The sequence below is a fragment of the Vespula pensylvanica genome, chromosome 12, assembly GCF_014466175.1.
Source record: "Vespula pensylvanica isolate Volc-1 chromosome 12, ASM1446617v1, whole genome shotgun sequence".
In the NCBI taxonomy this organism is placed as follows: domain Eukaryota; kingdom Metazoa; phylum Arthropoda; class Insecta; order Hymenoptera; family Vespidae; genus Vespula; species Vespula pensylvanica.
In genome coordinates, this window is record NC_057696.1 from 5,020,049 (window position 1) to 5,040,048 (window position 20,000).

At 27.7% G+C, this 20,000-nt stretch overlaps 7 protein-coding genes across 13 annotated transcripts in view; 3 read left to right on the top strand and 4 right to left on the bottom strand.

The window, feature by feature from the left end:
• Positions 1–90: 90 nt before the first annotated feature.
• LOC122633638 (sulfiredoxin-1) lies at positions 91–1,012 on the bottom strand. Of its 2 annotated transcripts, none has more exons than XM_043821751.1 (3): positions 807–1,012; positions 470–673; positions 91–363 (listed from the first exon to the last, which is right to left on the bottom strand). In XM_043821751.1, exons 1-3 carry the CDS (start codon positions 865–867, stop codon positions 215–217), a joined length of 414 nt encoding a protein of 137 aa, XP_043677686.1. In that variant the 5' UTR covers positions 868–1,012; the 3' UTR covers positions 91–214. The 2 variants fall into 2 exon arrangements, with proteins under 2 accessions (XP_043677686.1, XP_043677685.1); XM_043821750.1 differs by having other exon boundaries at positions 845–980.
• A 140-nt stretch (positions 1,013–1,152) lies between these two features.
• On the bottom strand, positions 1,153–2,601 carry LOC122633635 (iron-sulfur protein NUBPL). The gene is made up of 4 exons (XM_043821746.1): positions 2,459–2,601; positions 1,929–2,260; positions 1,404–1,777; positions 1,153–1,322 (listed from the first exon to the last, which is right to left on the bottom strand). Exons 1-4 carry the CDS (start codon positions 2,531–2,533, stop codon positions 1,153–1,155), a joined length of 951 nt encoding a protein of 316 aa, XP_043677681.1. The 5' UTR covers positions 2,534–2,601.
• Positions 2,602–2,779: 178 nt separating this feature from the next.
• Positions 2,780–7,698, top strand: LOC122633631 (protein SMG7-like). Of its 5 annotated transcripts, XM_043821738.1 has the most exons (9): positions 2,780–2,874; positions 3,595–3,664; positions 3,807–4,145; positions 4,257–4,996; positions 5,092–5,235; positions 5,316–5,708; positions 5,798–6,916; positions 7,001–7,335; positions 7,412–7,698. In XM_043821738.1, exons 2-9 carry the CDS (start codon positions 3,633–3,635, stop codon positions 7,625–7,627), a joined length of 3,318 nt encoding a protein of 1,105 aa, XP_043677673.1. In that variant the 5' UTR covers positions 2,780–2,874; positions 3,595–3,632; the 3' UTR covers positions 7,628–7,698. The 5 variants fall into 5 exon arrangements, with proteins under 5 accessions (XP_043677673.1, XP_043677668.1, XP_043677672.1 ...); XM_043821733.1 differs by having other exon boundaries at positions 5,798–7,335; XM_043821737.1 differs by having other exon boundaries at positions 5,801–7,335.
• A 383-nt stretch (positions 7,699–8,081) lies between these two features.
• On the bottom strand, positions 8,082–10,359 carry LOC122633634. The gene is made up of 5 exons (XM_043821745.1): positions 10,206–10,359; positions 9,829–10,032; positions 9,397–9,723; positions 9,087–9,326; positions 8,082–8,961 (listed from the first exon to the last, which is right to left on the bottom strand). The coding sequence occupies exons 1-5, from the start codon at positions 10,233–10,235 to the stop codon at positions 8,788–8,790; spliced, it is 975 nt and encodes a 324-aa protein (XP_043677680.1). The 5' UTR covers positions 10,236–10,359; the 3' UTR covers positions 8,082–8,787.
• Positions 10,360–10,615: 256 nt separating this feature from the next.
• Positions 10,616–12,393, top strand: LOC122633637 (transcription factor A, mitochondrial). 2 transcript variants are annotated; one of them, XM_043821748.1, is made up of 4 exons: positions 10,616–10,772; positions 11,210–11,573; positions 11,692–11,790; positions 11,930–12,393. In XM_043821748.1, exons 1-4 carry the CDS (start codon positions 10,714–10,716, stop codon positions 12,128–12,130), a joined length of 723 nt encoding a protein of 240 aa, XP_043677683.1. In that variant the 5' UTR covers positions 10,616–10,713; the 3' UTR covers positions 12,131–12,393. The 2 variants fall into 2 exon arrangements, with proteins under 2 accessions (XP_043677683.1, XP_043677684.1); XM_043821749.1 differs by having other exon boundaries at positions 10,639–10,772; positions 11,224–11,573.
• Positions 12,394–13,394: 1,001 nt separating this feature from the next.
• On the bottom strand, positions 13,395–15,159 carry LOC122633636. The gene is made up of 4 exons (XM_043821747.1): positions 14,876–15,159; positions 14,461–14,580; positions 14,023–14,366; positions 13,395–13,848 (listed from the first exon to the last, which is right to left on the bottom strand). The coding sequence occupies exons 1-4, from the start codon at positions 14,982–14,984 to the stop codon at positions 13,579–13,581; spliced, it is 843 nt and encodes a 280-aa protein (XP_043677682.1). The 5' UTR covers positions 14,985–15,159; the 3' UTR covers positions 13,395–13,578.
• Positions 15,160–15,640: 481 nt separating this feature from the next.
• Positions 15,641–20,000, top strand: part of LOC122633537 (CCR4-NOT transcription complex subunit 3) — a 4,454-nt gene continuing 94 nt past the window's right edge. The window contains exons 1-9 of the mRNA XM_043821505.1: positions 15,641–16,034; positions 16,622–16,854; positions 16,946–17,101; positions 17,182–17,361; positions 17,509–17,796; positions 17,871–18,126; positions 18,279–18,883; positions 18,957–19,166; positions 19,371–20,000. The exon at positions 19,371–20,000 is cut by the window's right edge and continues 94 nt beyond it. Of these exons, the coding sequence (XP_043677440.1) occupies positions 16,010–16,034; positions 16,622–16,854; positions 16,946–17,101; positions 17,182–17,361; positions 17,509–17,796; positions 17,871–18,126; positions 18,279–18,883; positions 18,957–19,166; positions 19,371–19,469 (2,052 nt within the window). The 5' untranslated portion in view covers positions 15,641–16,009 and the 3' untranslated portion in view covers positions 19,470–20,000. The remainder of the gene's footprint in view (positions 16,035–16,621; positions 16,855–16,945; positions 17,102–17,181; positions 17,362–17,508; positions 17,797–17,870; positions 18,127–18,278; positions 18,884–18,956; positions 19,167–19,370) is intronic.

Genomic DNA, 20,000 nt, shown 5'->3' on the forward strand with positions numbered 1-20,000 from the left:
TAAAAATAAGTTTCAAAATTTCATAATTGTATGAACTGTCTTTTGTTATATATATTATTAAAATATAAAATAGTAAATAGAATGAAAACCTTAACTTTTGATATCATTTTTATTAATATAAGATTATATATTTATATATACTTTCACAATTTCATCATTTAAATACTTTTTCAGTTTTAGCTAAAAAAAAATGTATAACATTTTTCTGTCATATCTATTTCAGATCAGGTGTAGAATTTCCAAGATAGCTCCGCAAATCTGTTATTGTAGATTTAATTAATTTCGCTTTTATAAACTGCCTGCCAATCTGTTTGTGAGCTGTGTATCGATGGCAACCACCAAAAGAATAGTAGTAATCACCACCTATATAAAATTTAAAACCACTAATATATTAAAATTATTTAATTATTTAAAAGCTACTTTTTTCTAACCTCACTTTTTTTAACATAAATAATTTAATACATATTACCTTCACTACCTTTAATCCACAATATATCAATTGGTGGTACTAAGGATTCTGTTTCTGAATTGTTCAAGGTATTTATCAAACTTTGAACTTTCTCTTCATTAACGTCTGGAGGAAATGGTCTAATAATTACGCTCATAGGTACATCAAATACTTCAGCATCCGCACTAGAATGTATACTGGTACCAACTTTATCCATTTTAGATGCTGAAAACAAATAAGATCAAAAGTAATAATACTTTTTTTTAAAATAGATATTACATATCCGTGATTAACTATGTAATCATTTTGGAATGATTGTGGAATATGTATTATTGTGTTAATAAAATTATAAATTTACATAAATGTTTCCAAGATAATATTGACAATTGTACGTGCCGTATTGTTCGAAGAAACACCATAACTGGATATGATGTGAGACAAAAATGAAAGAATTACAGCATATTTTACTACCCCCACTTTTGAAGATATGAAGGTATAATAGAGGGGGAAAAGAGTAAGATGTGTGATTCATCTGTTCAAATACATTGAACTTATTTTTTTTGGATGTTTCTATTAACAAAATGAAATTTATAAAGGTAAATAATTTTTCATATATTTTAAATTGTATATAAATAAATTATCATTCATTCACTCACTTTGGAATTATTATTATTATGTAAAAAATTTTATATACCTATTGTTAATCATTCTTCAATAAGTGGTTGATTGTTTAAAAATTCCATAAGATGTTCTGCTAACTTTTTATAACATTCTGCTTGAACACTATTTGGAGCAGATAACACTATTGGTTTTCCAATATTACAACTATCCGTAATATCTTCATGTAAAGGAATTTTTTGCAATATTTTTATGCCTGTATAAAAATTATATATTCTTATATGAAACTGTTATATATAATCAGTTAAAAATTTTATAATTTATAATAATATATTACCAAGCTCATGTGCTAATGCTTCTGTATTATCACCAAAAATAGATATTTTTGTCATACATTTCGGACAAGAAATGAAGCTCATATTCTCAACAATGCCAGAAATAGGTACACTTAATTTTTCAAACATCTTAGCACCTCGTCTTGTTACATCTAAAGCTGCTCTTTGTGGTGTAGTAACTAATAATGCACCAGTGATAACAATATTTTGGATTAATGATAAATGTGTATCTCCAGTCCCAGGTGGTGTGTCTATAATGAGACAATCCAAAGGAGCCCATGCAACTTGACGCAGTAATTTATCTAGGGCACTCATTACCATAAGACCTCTCCAAACAACTGGAGATTTTTCATCGATCAAAAATCCCATGGACATACTATGAGAATACTTTACATTTATTGATAATTCAGGTTAAATTACATTCTATTAGAATGTTTGTCAATTGTAAAGTTAAAAAGTATTGTTTATTGATTAGTTTCTATTCTAAGTATGATATTATAATTTATTTATAAATGATTATTATTTACCATTTTATACCATAATTAATTAATGGTTCCATAAGATTATTTTTATTTAACAAAGGTGATTGTTGTAAATTCATCATTAATGGTATAGAAGGTCCAAAAACATCTGCATCCAATAAGCCAATTGATTTTTTAGGTTCTATAAGTTTTAATGCTGTTGCCAAGTTTACAGAAGTTGTTGATTTACCAACACCACCTTTCCCAGATGCAACAATAATAATTTGCTTTACACCTTTGATAGGTTTTTTCTTAGGTAGACCACGTGACATAATTTCTTTTCGTTTAGCTTCTAAATTTATATTTTTTGTTTCATTAATATCGGTTGTAGAAATATTCTAGAAGTAAAAATAATATTGTTTTGAATAATGAAATATCTGTATTTAATACATTTTTATATATTGCAACATTTAAAAATAATACAAATAATATAAAAATAATGTTTAACTTTGTAAAAAAGTTTTATTTGCAAAAAATGTATAATATATTTTCACTTAAATTTGTAAACTAATTAAAAATTTAGAAATTATACTTACACTTTTGAGACATTTCTGCATATATGCACATATTTTTAAATTACTGGATGAAAATCTTATTTTACAATGAAACATTTTAATAAAATTATGAATGCAGATATATAAGTAAACTTAACCTTATATATTACATCAATTAGATACGTGTTAAATTGTACTGCATATAGTTACGAATAAAATAAAGATATTTAAAAAAATATTGTTATACTATGAAGTATATAAATAATCAATTATTTCATGATCTGAAACAAAATAATTAATAAAAATGTAATAATTCTAATATTTTATTTTTCCAGGAAAAGTAACTTGAGAGTCTGTCACGAGGGCGGCGCAGTTTTTCAATACACGGAACACTCCAAGGCATTCATCCGTCATTTCGTGTATTTTACGATGATTCTGTCTAACGTAAATATGTGAAAGTGAGTTTTATATTAATCTCGGGATTTCTTTTCAAGGTTCTAATATTTGTATGCTAACACGGCAAGATCAAATGAATATTTTTTGTATATTTAATCGTTTCGTTGTGTAGATATGTTATCGCCACATTGAAATTAACCTATAAATTATAGTCATAATGGATGTTATAATGCCAAAGTTTTATATGCTTTTTTAATTGATTGTTTGTCGAGTTTAATAGCACAACATCGTATGCCTTCCTAAGTTTATTGTTTGTAAATATTATATCTATAATAATGTTAAAGCTTTAAAAAAAAAGAACATATATTCATAACGATCTTTATTAGATTTTAACTATTAAAAATCCTTTAATTTCTTTGTATACTTTTTTTACCGTGTATTTACGCAAAATAGAAAATTTATTACTGGAGCAATATAGTAATAAGTGCTAAAAATCATGATTAATTATTATCTAATATTGTTTCTTAAAACAAATAGTGTTATTAAAATATTGGTTAAGTATATTTGTTTAAATCAAGTTAAAAAACATGCTTGGCATAATTGAAAATAATGATATTATCTAACTAAAACATATTTTGATTTCAGAACAGCTATATATCTTCACAATAAAATAAAATAAAAAAAAATATTTTTATTACTCTTACCAAATTTATAGCAGATGATTATATCTATATTTATATACACACGTATATATGTATATATGTTATTGGAATGTTAAACAGGTGAAACATATCAGTTTTAAGAGTAGGGTGCACAGAATATGGGCCTAAAAGCAGCTGTCCAAGCTCTGAAGTAAGAGTGAAACATATGTGTATCTTAAAGAAATAACTTATATAAATATATAGGCATATTAAATGTTTAAAACTTTTTTTTTTTTTAAGGAACGATGTATATATCTGTATGATATAATATATAATACTTTTTAATTATGCAGGAAAGCTGAACCACTAAAGGATAAGGTTCAACGTTGTAAAGATCTATTGAATGATAATGATGCCTGGGTGTGTCAACAACAACTACAAAAAATATATCAACAAGTACTCATTTTGGATCTCGAGTACGCTTTGGACAAGAAAGTTGAACAGGAGCTTTGGAATCTTGGTTTTAAGAATTATATAGCCACATTGCAATCTCAAGCAAAAGATAGGAAAAATCCAAAACGTGGAGAATCTCAAGCCTTGTTGAGTTGGTGTTTGGAAGCAGCTAGTGGATTTTATTTGACACTATTGCAAGAAATTTGTACAGCATTTGACTTAGATCTACCATTTAGACGGTAATCACTATAACAAAAATGTTAAAATGATTTATAATATTGCAAGCTAATAATATTTTTGATTATTGTAACTATAATAAAATATTATAGTATATAGCAAATTTATTTTAGGAAAGGCTATGTTTATGGTTGTACTTCACCATGGAAAGCTGTTGAAAAATTATCGACGCCTCACAAATCATCTTGTTTTTATGCGTGCCAATATTGCCTTGTACACTTAGGAGACATTGCTCGTTACAGAAATGAAAGCAAGCAAGCTGAATTATTTTACAGACATGCTGTATCATTGTCACCATCAAGTGGACAGCCATATAATCAATTAGCTCTTCTTGAAGCATCACGTGGAGATAAATTAGGAACTGTATTTCATTATGCACGCTCTGTTACTGTGAAACATCCATTTCCTGTAGCAACAGCTAATCTTGCAAAAACTTTATCATCTGCATTAAATGATCATTCATATAACATTGAAGGAAAAACTAAATTGAGTGCACAAGAATATGTGACTGTGTTTTTAAAACTTCATGGCATTATACATAATCTTGGAGATTTAAAAATTGCATCCTCATATGTTAAATTACTGACAGAGACATTAACAGCATTAGTGGCTACTGAAAGTTTCAGTTCATGGATGCTTGTACAAATGTTGGTGATAAATTTATATGCTCTTCAGCATACAACGGGCATCACTTCAGATGCAATCGAATTCTTAAAAACTGACCAATTGTCTACTGATGAAAAACTGGCAAAAAATTGTATTTTAGATTTTATTTCTGGCAGTTTAGCTGCATTGTTGTTACCTGTCTATACTATAAAGAATCGTATTGTTGAATATTTTGCTTTACCTTCCAGTAAGTAACTTTTATCTTCTATATTATGTGTATTATATTTATATTATATTAGTTTGAAATACATGCATTATTCGCATATTATACTTTTTTTACAGTAAAACTATGTCTTGATTGGATTCGTATAAATCCTACAGTTTTGGAAGAGACAGCATTTACTTCTAGACTACAAATTTGGCCCAGCCTTTGTGTGCTATTAAATGCTTTGCAACAATCCATTATGGATTTTAAATATGATCAGTGTAAGTAATATTATCATTAAAAAATAAATAGAAATAATTCACTTAATAATTTATTATATCTTATTTATTTCCCTTAATAGATGTTAAAGTACCACTGCCAGAAGATCGGGACTTGCAAGGCTTTCTACCATTAGAAAAAAATTTTGAAAATTTGAAATTCACAAATACTGATTTTGAAGATGATATCGCGACATTAAATAAACTCCGTGCTGTTCGTTTAATTCAGTTGGGACATTATTTAACACAATACCAAATTAATGGATCTCCCTTAATTGCTATTGTAACACATGAACAGATAGAAGAAAATAGATTTATACCATTGAGTGAAGGTCCTGGTCCAAGCAATGAGTTAATGAAAGAGCTTGAAGAACTCAGCTTAAATAAAGAAAAACCAATTATACCAGCCAGTCCTGTATTATCTGAATCAGCTAGTAGCAAAGGATCTGCAGAAATTGATATAACAGAAAATGCTCGTGAGTTATTTTGTATTTGAAAGAGAGTTTATATATTGTATTTTATTTATATATAATATTTTTATATTCTTATTACTTTACTGATTTAGAAGAACGAAGAGTAGGTATCCTAAAGCCACAAGGTTCTTTAGAGCGAAATAGAGATTCAATAACTAGTACCACAGATACTAATATTGTTGAATTAAATTCTTTGCCATCAACTCGAAAACCAAGACAAAATATTGCTATGCAAGCTATAATGCGACGTGCAGAAACAGAGCAAAAGCAAGTTACATTTAAAAATGTTTCACCAGTATGCATTGAAGAAGAAAATGATAAAATAAAAACGACTTTGACTGCTTCTCCAAATAAGCCCACAGGAAATAAGAACATTCCAATAACTACAGAATCAACAAAAGTGAATACAAATCCATTGAACACTGTTCAGAATAGACTTCCACTAATACCTTGTGCTACAGTTGCAATTCAAAGTCAATCTACATCTAATTCAAATCAATTAAAATCTACAAAAGTACAACCATCATCACAGATTAATCAAGTTCCTTCTCAAGAGCAGTCTTCAGATACATTACCTCAAGCATCCTGTCTACCTCAATTCGGCCAGCAGTCGCAAACTTTAGGATCACTGTGCTATCAAAATCAATCTTTTAATGTACAAAATCCGCAATTTGCAAAAAACTTTATGTCTGGACACATAGCAAATATGCCGACTTATGCACTTCAGGGGCAACTTAGCAAAACGACACAGACACTAACCCAAAATTTGGGTATACAGCATGTCATGAATCAGAATAGACCACTTCTTCAAAGAATGGTTCAAAATGTACCTCAAAATTCATTATTGCAGCAAAATGTAGGAATATCATCTACTGCACAGCAAAGTATTATGCCTAACATATCTCAAAATATGTATGTACAACAAACTGCAAATACTGGTCTACAACAAAATATAAATATAAATCGACAGCAACAAAATCACAATATAGGTATTCAACAACCAAATATTATTCCAAACAATGTAAGATCCAATGGGATATCTACACAAAACCAGATTAATATGCCAGCAACAAGCATTGCAAACAATATTTCTACAATACCAGCATTGAATACATATCAAAAGAATCTCCAAGTTACTAATATTACAAACATACCAAATACTTCATTAAGTCCAAACAATATAACAAATTACCAACTTAATTTTAATCAGGGTATTTATACTCAAAATAATTTTAACCATGTATCGCAAAAACAATTATCGCCAACAATGTATAACAAAAATACTGATATTCTAGACTTCCCTTTTTCAAATCAAATTGGTACACCTAAAAACCAACAACAATCTACAAGTAATTATCAAGTTTTCCAAAACTTTGACTCTGCAGACTTTGGTTTATGGAAAGATACTCAACCTCCTCAACCACCAGTTGCTTGGTGGGGAGCAACAAGAGGAACACAAATACATAAGGACTCATGCACTGCAGATACTTTCCAGAATTGGACTAATGTTCCTAATTCCGGGAGCATGAATAATAGATCTTTAATACCATGTAGCAATTATCAACAAAATACTTTACCTGATAGACATTTTGGAAGTGGAAGTAATTTTGAAGACTCTAGAGCCTATGAGGTGTGTATGATCAGATTTATTTGCAAACAGGTATATTGTGAATTATAGACTTATTTGTAATATCTTTTTTTTATAGATGGATCAAAAGCCCGTGCAATCAACCACAACAGGAAACACTTACTCTTTATTTAGTGGCAATACATGGGGTTCTGGTTCTCAAATATCTAATCCTTCAAATCAAGATCAAATGAAGGCAAGACTTAATCAACAGTCTTTATGGTCTGGGCCTGGTCCTTCTCCTTTGGAGCGACTTCTTGAACAACAAAAGTCATTGCGCGAAGGAGGTACTTGAAGGAAAATTATATAATTGTTGAAGAAGCAAATGAGAAACTGATCTTGCACCTAACATAAAAGTTAGGTAATCAGACAAATATAGTAATGTTACTACGGTAAGATCACTACACTGGACAAACATGTGTTAAAGTCTTAAAAAAATGTAGAAGAATACAGAGGGGAAAAGGAAAGTGTAGATAAATTAAATCACACGTCCAGAGCGTTATGAAACACGCTCAAAAAAGTAATTTTCATTATTGTCTATTAGTTGCGTATGCATTAAAAGTGAGTATGAAAACTCCAGTCAAACACACAGGGCTGTTTGGAAATGCTTATGTTAAATTTAATGGGATGTAAGAAAAAAATGGCAAAATTTCTATCAATAGAGATTTAACTTAATCAAATAAAAAAGTTAGATAATTTTTGGAATATATCAATTGGTTTTAGTATCAGTGTTCACTATTTAATATATAGATTATGTAGTTATGCCAATATTGTAATGATTAAAGCTATTCACATTAGATCATCTTAGTTTGTCACATTTGAAATATTATATTTTATTTTCAGAAATACAAGTTCTATAAACAAAATATTGTGTGACGAACTACAATAATTTACTTAACAAAAAATTATTGTAATTTTAAACATTTGGTACAGCACAGTTTAGATTGATTTAAATTAAATATAATTTTACCTCTCATGTGATACATGTTCAATTGAATTATTCATTTAACAAAAATTATTTTCTATATTTCTTTGAATTAACAAAACATTTTATCTTAGAGAAGGAAAGATTGCCATGCTATTATAATGCTTTACAAATAAGATGTACAGACTTTAATAAAGACATTCACAAAATAAGTAGATTTTATAAAATAATAACAAATAAATAATTTAGTGACTGTTGCAGTAATTGAAGTAAATGTTAGAAATTGTAGCCAAAAACGTTTATTAAGAAAAAAGATCAAAACCAAAAAAAGAAAAAAAAAGAAAACTTGTTAAATAACATAACAAAAAATTAATTACTTTCATTATAGCAAAAGTATTGATTATGTTGAATTACTTTCAAATATACGATCTTTAAAGTGCAATCAAAAAAACATCTGTTTTGATTTCCAAACCTTAATACTATAGTAACATAAACATAACAACAATATAGATATAATATATGATATTTAGTTACTCATGGTTTTCAAAATCATCGTTTACTTCTGTCAAATTAGAACGCTTAATACTAAAACTACAGTTAAATGTACCATTTTGACAAACCATTTCTTTTTGTTGTATTTCAGAATTGTTTATATATAGACAGTCGTCCATAGTTTGCCAATCTACTAGTCTGCACGTTTTTACCTATTTTCAAATAATTTATTAAATATTATTTTTTTATTTTATAATATTTTATCATCGAAAAAAATCTGTTTAATTCAAATTTATATTATCAATATAAGATGAGAGAATATTCAAACTAAGTTTACCATTCCTGAGTATGTCTTGGATCTTTTCTCCAATCCAATTGTAATTTCAAATGTAAAGTGTTTACTTGCTGAAGCACTATTTACAAGCAAAATCATACCTCTCAAATCGCCTGTATGAAGAATTCTAATATTTATAAAAAACAAACCCATGTTTCTTACATAAACTGCTAAATCATGGTCTCTTGGTATCATATATTCTAGTTCACAATTCTGTGTAAATACTCCATTATCCTCCTTGAACTACAACAATATCTCAATTACAAAAGGAATTACTTTTTTATATACATAAATGATTATTTAATAATCATACTTCATAAAATACATCCTTGTGAGTAGATTTTAAGTGTTCTACTATCTTCTCAAATGATAATGACATAGTACATGAACCTAAACAGCATGGGTAATTCCCTTTTCCAATTTTAGGATAATGAAACTTTCTTTTGTCTATTTTTTTTCGAGTTGATCCATTTTCCATCCATGTATTATATGTTTGTGTTTGCTTATTATTACAAATTAATATATTTCTGGTTTGTACTTCTACCGATGCTTTAAATATTTTTTCAGTCTGTGTAGATACACATATTTTATTTTCAAGAATTCTTCTATTAATTTTATTTGTAGGATACATAAGGGATATCTATAAAGAATAATGTGATTTAAAATTTTATTTATTATAAAATAAACAATTTTTATATACTTAACTAGATATTTATTAAATCATAAAAAAAAATTTTATACAAACCATTATCTCTTCCAATTTGTTTGCCATTTCTTCAGCAAAAAAATTTCTTGTATTAGAAAAATGATTTTTACATATTGGGCAATTTTGTAATTGATAACGACAGGATATACATATATGATGACCTGATGCACATTGCAAAATGTTATTTTTTGGTATTTCACAACATACTGGGCATTCAAGCAAATTCTCTAAAATATCATACCACTGCAAATATATTTTAATTGCAAATATTTATAATTAGAAATATGATAATTAGGAGTATAATATATATTAATATATTTTTAAGTATTCCCTATAGTATAGACGAGGAACAAAAAAACATACGAGATCGTATTTAAATTATTAATATCAATGCAAATTAAATAGTTAATACTTACTTTTTGTCTGGTTTCTTCTAATACACTCATTTTTACTATTTTCTTTCTCAAATATCTCAGATTTTCAAAAATACACTACCAATATCATATAATATTAAACAATATTATCTCAACAATTTGTTAATAATCAACTATTTTGTTTTTTGGGTATTCCCCGAAGTCATTGTTTTGTTACCATTAATTATAAGCAGCTACAAGTTGTTGCTTTGCAATCTAGATTTGAAATTCATTTATAACCAATAAAATCAAAAAAGTCCATTGTATTAACCAATCACATTAAAAATCGAATGAAACTATCCTGCTCCTAGTGGTCTTCAGGGAGTGATAGAATATATATATATAACAATTATTATATCTCGATATATATGTTATTATATACTTTATTAATAAATAAATAAGGAAAATAAATTTCGGATTTAAACAATTCGTAATATATAATCAGATAGATATAAAATGCACACATTAAATTGTGTAGACAAACGATAAGTGTTAGTGCATATAAACAATCATGGCGGGTTTTGGAAGACTTGTTTCTCCTGGTTCCTATAATCATTTTTTAAATGCAAGGTATATCGATTTATTAATACAATTGTAATAAATTACTATTTATTAATATTTGTTATTACAACGATAATAAAATAACTTCAATGAAGAAAGCACAATGATAATTATCCTTGCACAAACATTTTGAAATTCTAACCTTAGTACACGTATTATCTAAGTATAACATTGTAGTCTTAATAAATAATATATGTTATACTAAAAATTTTTTGTATATTAGTATTCAATACATTAATATTTTATAATCTTATTTATTTATAACCTATTAAATCAATAGTGTTTTTCTTTCTTAGTTCATTTCAAACTATTCTCTTACAATAAGATTATTAACATTTCTCTTCTATATATATCTTATTTAATTTATATTATTAATCACAAGATTATGTGTAAATATTAGAAATGTTGTTACATATTTTTATTTCATAACTATTTATTTATTTCAGATGTTTGTTAACAGGCTCTTATCAATTTATATCAACAAAAGCAATAAAACAATTAGAAAATGAATTTTTTCCGAATAAACCGAAAAAACCATTAACACCATTTTTTAAATATATGAAAATAATGAGACCAAGCATTGTCAATAAATTTCCAGGATATAAATCTAGTGATATTGTAAAAGAGTTATCTGCAAGGTGGGCTTTAGAAGACCCAGAATATAAATTTAAATTAAATAAAGAATATGATACAGAATACAAAGAATATATGGTGAAATTAATAGAGTTTGAAAAAACAATTACTCCAGAACAAAGAGAAAATTATATGAACATAAAAAATAATATAATTAAAAAGAAAGAATGCAAAGAAGTAATATATAAAAAATAATTTTTATATAAGTGATCATTGGCAATTAATTATAATATGTAAAATTATAAAAAAATATTCATAATATATTTCAAAATAAATTTAAAACTTTATTTTTTAGGATGTTACATTACTTGGGAAACCAAAAAGACCACCTTCTGCTTTTATATTATATATGCTCAACCAACTGAAAGTACAAAAATCTATTATTAAAAATAAGGTATGTTTGGTTATCAATATTTGAGTCATCATTTGGCAATCTTTTAAAATCAAAAATATATTATTTAAGAATAAATATAGCTACTTCAAATTCGTAAGGACAAATGAAAAATAGATTTATAATAAAATATTCAATTTAGGAATATTTGAAACAGCTAAGTATTCAATGGAATGCTATGAACGAACGAGATAAACAACAATTTATAGATCAAGCAGGGAAATTAATGGATCAATATAATAAAGAGAAAATAGAATGGATTCAAAATAAGATAAAGGAGAGTCGTAAAAGTGATGAACAGTTTTCTGAGATTCAAAATAAAAATAAAAATAAAAATATATAGGAAATAATGTGCCCCAGCCAATCTCATAAAAAAATTATTAATACCACATTAATTCCTATAGAAGTATTTAATAATAACATTGTGGGTTGGGGCACAGAGATTCCTGATTCTTCAATAGATATTGCAACTTACAAATATTTTATTGGACAAAACTCAATAATTTATAAATATCTTTTGAAACATTCTCAGCTTCATCATAATCTGTATTTTATTTCGACTTATATGGTTAAATCCAATGTTATTAAAAATGATTTAAAAACTCATGCCCATGAAAATTATTTATTAAAAATAGATAAGAGTAAAAATGCTGCATTGGTACATTATTTACCAAATAATAGTAACAAGACACTATCTGATCCTAATACATTTATGAACAATGTAAAAGTACATATTTCTAAATCTGAAGAACAAAATGAAAAATTACAATTTCATACGAAAATACTGAAAAATTTAACTAAAAATTGGGACACAGTAAAGAAGTATGTATTCATTGGTATATTTTATTTTCTCATATTGATTTTTTGCTGTTGGAACCTTACATGCAGATAATAGATCCTTTTTTTATTACCAATGATAGTATTTTTTAAGTTTTATGTATTAATTTTTGGATGTATTATATATATAATTATTATTGATGAAATAAATTTATATATTACCAAGATAAGTTTTTCTATTTTAATTGTTTGCATTTTTTTTATGAAGTAAAAAATAATGAATAAACAGAATGTATTAACAATTTTTATATTTTATTACCTTTCATACTGCATGTTGTATTTAGAAAATTATTTAGATTTATGTATTATAATTTTTATAATAACATGTCAAGTTTGTTGTAGACATATATAAAAAGGAAGAAGCAGAAACTACAAATAATGTGTCCATGTGCAGTTATATCAATTGGAGATGCTAATGCAGACAAACACTACAAATATGTATATTACAATATGTACATTGGAAATATGTAACAAATATAAAATTTAGTATATGTTCTCTATTGCTTATATATAATATACAACCATCTTATTTGGAGAAGTGTAGTAATATTACAGGAGATTCAATATAAGCAACATATTGTTGATATATTTCACATCATTATGATAATCAAGATGAAATTTTATTTTCCTAGAGTTTTTCCAGTACCTGATATATCCAATTAGATATGTAAAAAAATATTGGAAATATTTCTAACAACCATTTACATAAATAAATCATGATATTATGTAATATATAGTTGATAGAAAATAAAAATTTTTTGTCATAGATATTGTTATTTTGTATTTATGTATTTATTTAATAAGAGAATAATAATTTTATTCAAAATCATACCTAATATGTGTGTGCTGTGTATGGATACATTATATGCTATAAAACAATTTACTCTTTCTTTTCTTATACATAGTTATTTGCTAATAATTTTCAATAAAACATTATCTTTCTATATTACGTTTTTACATACTTGATGCAATTAAAATATTGAAATCTTGTAAATAATATGTAATTGCACAATAGATTAAAGTAAAGCTGAAAATATATAATGCTAAATCTGTGATTATTGAGGTAAGAATGCTTATTGCCCTTGTAAGTCGATAAGTTAGCACAGGCTTAATATTACACAATATCAAAGCAGCAATTAAAGGACTTCCATGTTGTGGTTCTTGAATGTTATTACGGGCACATAAACGTCCAAGCATCATAATAAAATAGGGTATAATAATATACTGAAAAATAATAATTATTGAATATATTATTTCATAATATATATAATCTACATGCACTATGAAAGATACAATATTAGATAATATTAATATAATATAATATAATATAATATAATATAATATAATATAATATAATATAATATAATATAATGTAATAATATACTATAATACCAATACCTTTCCAAACAGATGATCCATTTTAAATAATAATAGAATGTTAACTATAGCTGCTAACACAATATAACTTATGTGATTACATAATAAATTAGAGGATAGTATACTTTTATTGCATACATTGTGTTGTATTTGGTAATTAGTAGAATTTTTCTCTTGTATATAATCTGTACTTTCATTGTGATAACCAACATGCTTTAAATTGGATATATTATTTGTACAATCAAGTTTGTCATTTGTTATGTCATTACATTTGTACGAATTGCTCAATACAAAAGAATCTTCATTATTTAAACCAAAATATGATTCAATATTTGTTTTATCTTTGTTTTTTGTAATATTATCACCTGTATATAATGGTATTGAAAACTTGATTGTTATACAAGTTTTGTCAAAAAATAAATAATAAGTAACATGTTTATAGGTATAATATAACTTTACCTTGAAAATATAAAGTATCATTTTTATCCTGAATAAGTCCTTTGTTTACAGATATACCATTTACTTCTAACTCTAATACATTTGCGTATACATCTAAAGCAGTACATTTAGTTGATATATCTGAAAAGAAATCCAATTAATTTTTATTAACTAGTATATTTTTATTAGATAGTATATCAAATATATAACTTAACACTGCTTATGATAGTTGCATCGATTATACGAATGAAACAATAAAACGATGCAATGACAAAATAATGTTGACGTTAAAAAAATTTATATTCCAATTATTCTTATGAACAATAAAGGAAATAAAATGAAAACATTTGTTTTACTATAAAATCAAGATTATCTTAACGAATGTCTAGATAATTTAAAAATATATTTTGTTAGATATAATTGTTTCAATTTTTACCTTTGCATTCATTTCCGTTATTTTTTCCAGTAATTTTTTGTAAACGACGTTCGGAATTTTCTAAAATTCGTCTTCTTCTTGCTTCCCTCTTGGCGATTGTTTCATCCATGATTATTGTAATAGGCTTTGCTTGCTGATATTTACAACACAATTTATATAATTTATATTTTGAATCATCACTTCTATAGAATTAAAAAACAAAAGTAAACATCAAATGAATTTTTATAATTGGTTCAGATTTTGCGTATATTCCCAAATGTGTATATATTACAGATTATATACCTTTAACTATACAAATCCATGAATCATTGTAAGACTTAAAAATTTTATATAAACTATCATCCAATCATAATCTCTATAAACGTACATGTGTATTTTATCGCATTCATTCTTAAATAATTGGCGGTAAATTTGAAAAGAAAAACATATAAAAATATTAATTTACAATAAATATTTGAAAATGATCTGATCCGTATCTAACAATAAAAAATGTAATTCAATTAATTATATTGATAAAAACATTACACATCTTCATAACCACACAATGTATTGCGCAATTATTTTTTCTTTCTTTCTTATTTAAATATTATCGTAAAATATGGCTTATTTATGGCGGATAAATCAAATAATATACCAAACGTAAGAAAAATGTAATTTAATGTAATAGACTTTCAATATATTTAAAATCATGCATTGATATGAATATAGCATAAGATAGGCCTGATTGAATTGTTTTAGGAACACATTCAGAATAAGTATGTGCGTTAGATAGAATGTGTGTGAATGCGCCAATGCATAAATATACTGTCCCGTTTGTTAAGTAGTTCATATATATTCTTTGTTGATGCTACCATTTTTTGTGTATTTTATGTGCTGTCAATTTTTGGACAGACATAACGTTTGCCTTATTTGGAAAAGGTTAAAAATCGGGAAAAATTGAATGTGGTTTGAGCACAGCTCGCTCACGGACAGTAGGACGTTGTCATTTGAAAACGGAAGCCATCTTGTGGCCGAGCCTCCCATATTATACTGGGAATAATACTTCAGCGATTATTTGTTCCAAAAAATTGCTCCGTTTTTTTTCCATTACGTCTAGACTATGCATGAATCATTGTATCACATGTTTACATAGCCATGGCTGCGACGAGAAAGTTGCAAGGTGAGGAGAAAATGTTTACAGCATGTTTACATTCAGAAATTTTGTTATGGCTCTGTATCACTACAGATTCACTTTTATCTGTTTCTTCTATCAAACTTACAAACTGATTATCAAAGACTACATTTACTGCATAAAAGCGGTATTACTTTGATTCATTTTATTTATTTGCATATTGACTTTGCCTTCTGACAGTTGTTAAGAAGTATTAAAGTGTAATGGAACAGTGAATTCTGTTCTTATTTTTTATATTTATTTTACACATCTATTTGCTTTTTTACAATACTTATTACTGCTAACATCAGACAATTATAATATTAATATACACTAATGCATAACCTTTAAAGCGACATGTTCAAATCCATTTTTTGTTCTTGCTTATATGATGATATGTAGTAATTTAGTTGTATTACTTTAGTTATTTGTATTAACATACATATATTTATTTTATGTAACTTAAAGTATCATTATTTACAATTAATAATATTATCTATATATTAAATATATATTTTATTTCCAATATATATATATATATATATATATATATAACGTATCAAATAAGCTTTCTATTTTTTATTTTCATTTTATAGGTGAAATAGATCGGTGCCTTAAAAAAGTGACAGAGGGTGTAGAAACCTTTGAAGATATTTGGCAAAAAGTTCATAATGCCACTAATAGTAATCAGAAGGAGAAATATGAGGCGGATCTTAAAAAGGAAATCAAAAAACTTCAGAGGTTACGCGATCAAATTAAAAGTTGGATCGCATCTGGTGAAATTAAGGATAAAAGCACACTTCTCGATTACAGGAAGTTAATTGAGACTGTGAGTATACTGCATGAATAAAATATATATTTACAAAATATTGTGTTACAACATAATGTTGCAAGTATTATACTATGATATTTTCTTGCAGCAAATGGAAAGGTTTAAGGTTGTTGAAAGAGAAACAAAAACCAAGGCCTATTCCAAGGAAGGGTTAGGTGCAGCACAAAAACTTGATCCAGCCCAGAAAGAAAGGGAAGAAGTTAGCAATTGGCTTGCAAATTCGATAGATGCTTTAAACCTTCAGGTAGAGAGTTGATTATTTTAAAGACATTTACAAATATTATCCTACTTATTCTAATATGCTGATGATTCGTTCTAATTTAGCTGGATACATTTGAATCAGAGATAGAATCATTACTAGCAGGAAAGAAAAAAAGGTTAGATAAAGATAAACAGGATAGAATGGATGAACTAAAAGCAAAACTTGATAAGCATCGTTACCATATCCGTAAATTGGAGACATTATTGCGCATGTTGGATAATATGTCTGTTGAAGTTGATACAGTGAGTTTTTTTTTTTTTTTGACAGAAGAATAACTTTTAATTAGTTTTTGCTATTCGAATTGTCTCCTTGCATTCATGCTTGTATAGGAATAATTGAAGATTTTTTGTATTGCAAATATATTAAAGTTTATATCGAATTTTTAATAGATCAAGAGGATAAAAGACGACGTTGAATATTATATCGAATCATCTCAAGAGCCTGACTTTGAGGAAAATGAATACATTTATGATGATATTATTGGTCTTGATGAAGTAGAGTTGTCTGGGGTTGGTATTCCCTCCGCGGCAACAACAGATAGCAACAATAGCAATGAGACTGGAGGTACACCAACCTCGACTAACTCCGGTACTTCACCAATACCTTCACCGCCATTGAGTTCCACCATGCACAACCATTCAAGTGATAGTTCCACGGATATAGATAAAAAAACAAAGGTATGCATTTTCATTAATTTTGCAACGGGAATAATTATTTTATAGATACGATAATAGTTCTTTTATAATTCCAGCCTGTAAAACCAACAGCAGTCAGGCCGTTAATAAACTCTCAAGCGAGCATTCCAACCACGGGAAGCACTGCCACTATAAAGTCGAATTTGTTATCAAGCAGCACTCCAAGCAAGACCATTCCCATGACATCTAGCCATAGCTCGCCTAGTTCCACTAGTAATCATATTGCAACAACTAATGCTGGAAATTTTGCCACAGTAGCTGCTTCACATAGTAATTCACAAGCCATCCATTCTACCTCTAGTAAAACATCATGTAAGTAATAGCTCATTCTTATTATATTTTTACTATCTTAATGCGCTAGAATTTCTTGTAATATATATATAATTGTAGTTAATTTATTAATATAATTCAAGAATTTTTACAATATATTCTTTTAATATTAGGCAATTCATTAATATTTACAGCTCATAGCAGTGAAAACGGATTATTGTCGTCATCGTCTACATCCAGTGTTACTTCGAACGTGCAACAATCGATCTCGCAGCAACATAACAATCCAGCACCTGTTCAGACAACTCATATACTACATAGTCAGCAAAGTCAAAATCACAATAGTGAAGCAGAAATGACAACACCCATCCCACCGTCTTCTTCGCCACAATCTTCGGTTAGCACTAGGTCTTCGCCTCTGCCTGCGAATTCATGCTCGCCAGCGCCATCGACTGCCAATGGTCTCATCCCTAAACTTCCTGATGGCATGTCCTCTCTAAAATCTATTGCCCAACAAGTCATTGTCCGAGCAGGTCTGGAAATACCACCGTCTGAGCCGAATAGAAACATCTTTGACAGTGCGAAGGCAAACAATAGTAACAACGCCACTTCGGAAGCACACATTCCACCTTTACTTGGCGTAGCACCACTGGGGCCGGTACCTTTGCAAAAGGAACACCAGTTACAGTTTCAAATGATGGAAGCTGCTTATTATCATATGCCTCATCCTTCAGATTCCGAACGTTTACGGTCGTATTTGCCAAGAAATTTGTGTCCTACGCCACCTTACTATCAACAGGTGTGTAAAAGAGTGATAAAATGACACGAGGTGGAATTTCAAAATTTGATGTTTGCAATATTTTCTTACGCAGGTACAGCTTCCTCATTCGGATACTGTAGAATTCTTCCAACGTCTTTCTACGGAAACATTGTTTTTTATATTTTATTACATGGAAGGTTCCAAGGGTCAATATTTGGCGGCGAAAGCTCTGAAAAAACAAAGTTGGAGGTTTCATACAAAATACATGATGTGGTTTCAAAGACACGAAGAGCCTAAGGTTATTAATGAAGAATATGAACAGGTTACTGTCCCGTTGATTATATCACTATATCTTACAAAATTGTGCTAATAAAATGAATTTAGCAGTAGTAAGATAGAATAAGATATCATCTTTTCATACGATAATAAAGCGTGTATAATTATATTTCAAAAGATTTTATTTTATTTATTATTTATGTTCTACATGTCTGAAGAAGTATATTGAAAGTAATTGTTTATATTACAGGGAACCTACATCTATTTTGATTATGAAAAGTGGGGACAAAGAAAGAAAGAAGGCTTTACTTTTGAGTACAAGTACTTAGAGGACAGAGACCTGAATTAACAGATCTATTATTTGTGGAGTCTCTGAAATGCACTATTTCTGTACCGATATTATCCAAAACTGAAAAGACAGATTTTATTTTTTACGATTCTATATTTTCACAAAATATAATTTTATTTATTGGTAAAGAGTATCTCAGAAAAGTTAAGCAAAAAACAAAGATACGAACTTGTGCATAGCAGGCAATGAAGGCACTTCATTATATTTCGACGTTGCGATGGTAAATCTCCCCTATTCCTTTTCGAGAATGTAAACAAAAGTGAAGTAATGGAGTACGTTTATTGGGGACAGTAAATTGTAATTATAAATGATAATGGTATGAATGGCACCAGAGACACACTTTCAACAATTTAGTGTGCAGGTGTGTGATACAAGAGGAAGAAGTTATACTCGCTGGCGACTGACTCCGTAATACCAGTACAAACATGCGCGCGGCCCATCTGCCGTTTAGCGGTAAGATGGAGGGCGCTCATGCTATGGTATGTCTTAATGTTAGATTATAAGTAGCCTTTTTGTATAAAGTATATTGAG

Excerpts from the sequence above, each read along its gene's own strand:
- LOC122633637 (XM_043821748.1), top strand. The coding sequence starts at position 10,714 with ATGGCGGGTTTTGGAAGACTTGTTTCTCCTGGTTCCTATAATCATTTT. Across the intron at positions 10,773-11,209 it reads AATCATTTTTTAAATGCAAG|ATGTTTGTTAACAGGCTCTT; the intron begins GTATATCGATTT and ends TATTTATTTCAG. Across the intron at positions 11,791-11,929 it reads AATCTATTATTAAAAATAAG|GAATATTTGAAACAGCTAAG; the intron begins GTATGTTTGGTT and ends TATTCAATTTAG.
- LOC122633635 (XM_043821746.1), bottom strand. The coding sequence starts at position 2,533 with ATGTTTCATTGTAAAATAAGATTTTCATCCAGTAATTTAAAAATATGT. Across the intron at positions 2,261-2,458 it reads TGCAGAAATGTCTCAAAAGT|AATATTTCTACAACCGATAT; the intron begins GTAAGTATAATT and ends TTTTACTTCTAG. Across the intron at positions 1,778-1,928 it reads ATTAATTATGGTATAAAATG|TATGTCCATGGGATTTTTGA; the intron begins GTAAATAATAAT and ends GTATTCTCATAG.
- LOC122633631 (XM_043821733.1), top strand. The coding sequence starts at position 3,633 with ATGGGCCTAAAAGCAGCTGTCCAAGCTCTGAA. Across the intron at positions 4,997-5,091 it reads ATATTTTGCTTTACCTTCCA|TAAAACTATGTCTTGATTGG; the intron begins GTAAGTAACTTT and ends CTTTTTTTACAG. Across the intron at positions 5,709-5,797 it reads TGATATAACAGAAAATGCTC|AAGAACGAAGAGTAGGTATC; the intron begins GTGAGTTATTTT and ends TTACTGATTTAG.
- LOC122633636 (XM_043821747.1), bottom strand. The coding sequence starts at position 14,984 with ATGGATGAAACAATCGCCAAGAGGGAAGCAAGAAGAAGACGAATTTTA. Across the intron at positions 14,581-14,875 it reads TAACGGAAATGAATGCAAAG|ATATATCAACTAAATGTACT; the intron begins GTAAAAATTGAA and ends ATTTCTTTTCAG. Across the intron at positions 13,849-14,022 it reads TGGATCATCTGTTTGGAAAG|TATATTATTATACCCTATTT; the intron begins GTATTGGTATTA and ends ATTATTTTTCAG.
- LOC122633634 (XM_043821745.1), bottom strand. The coding sequence starts at position 10,235 with ATGAGTGTATTAGAAGAAACCAGACAAAAA. Across the intron at positions 9,327-9,396 it reads ACAAGGATGTATTTTATGAA|TTCAAGGAGGATAATGGAGT; the intron begins GTATGATTATTA and ends ATATTGTTGTAG. Across the intron at positions 8,962-9,086 it reads CCAAGACATACTCAGGAATG|GTAAAAACGTGCAGACTAGT; the intron begins GTAAACTTAGTT and ends ATTTGAAAATAG.
- LOC122633638 (XM_043821750.1), bottom strand. The coding sequence starts at position 980 with ATGAATCACACATCTTACTCTTTTCCCCCTCTATTATACCTTCATATC. Across the intron at positions 674-844 it reads GTGTTTCTTCGAACAATACG|CATCTAAAATGGATAAAGTT; the intron begins GCACGTACAATT and ends ATTTGTTTTCAG. Across the intron at positions 364-469 it reads GTGGATTAAAGGTAGTGAAG|GTGGTGATTACTACTATTCT; the intron begins GTAATATGTATT and ends AATTTTATATAG.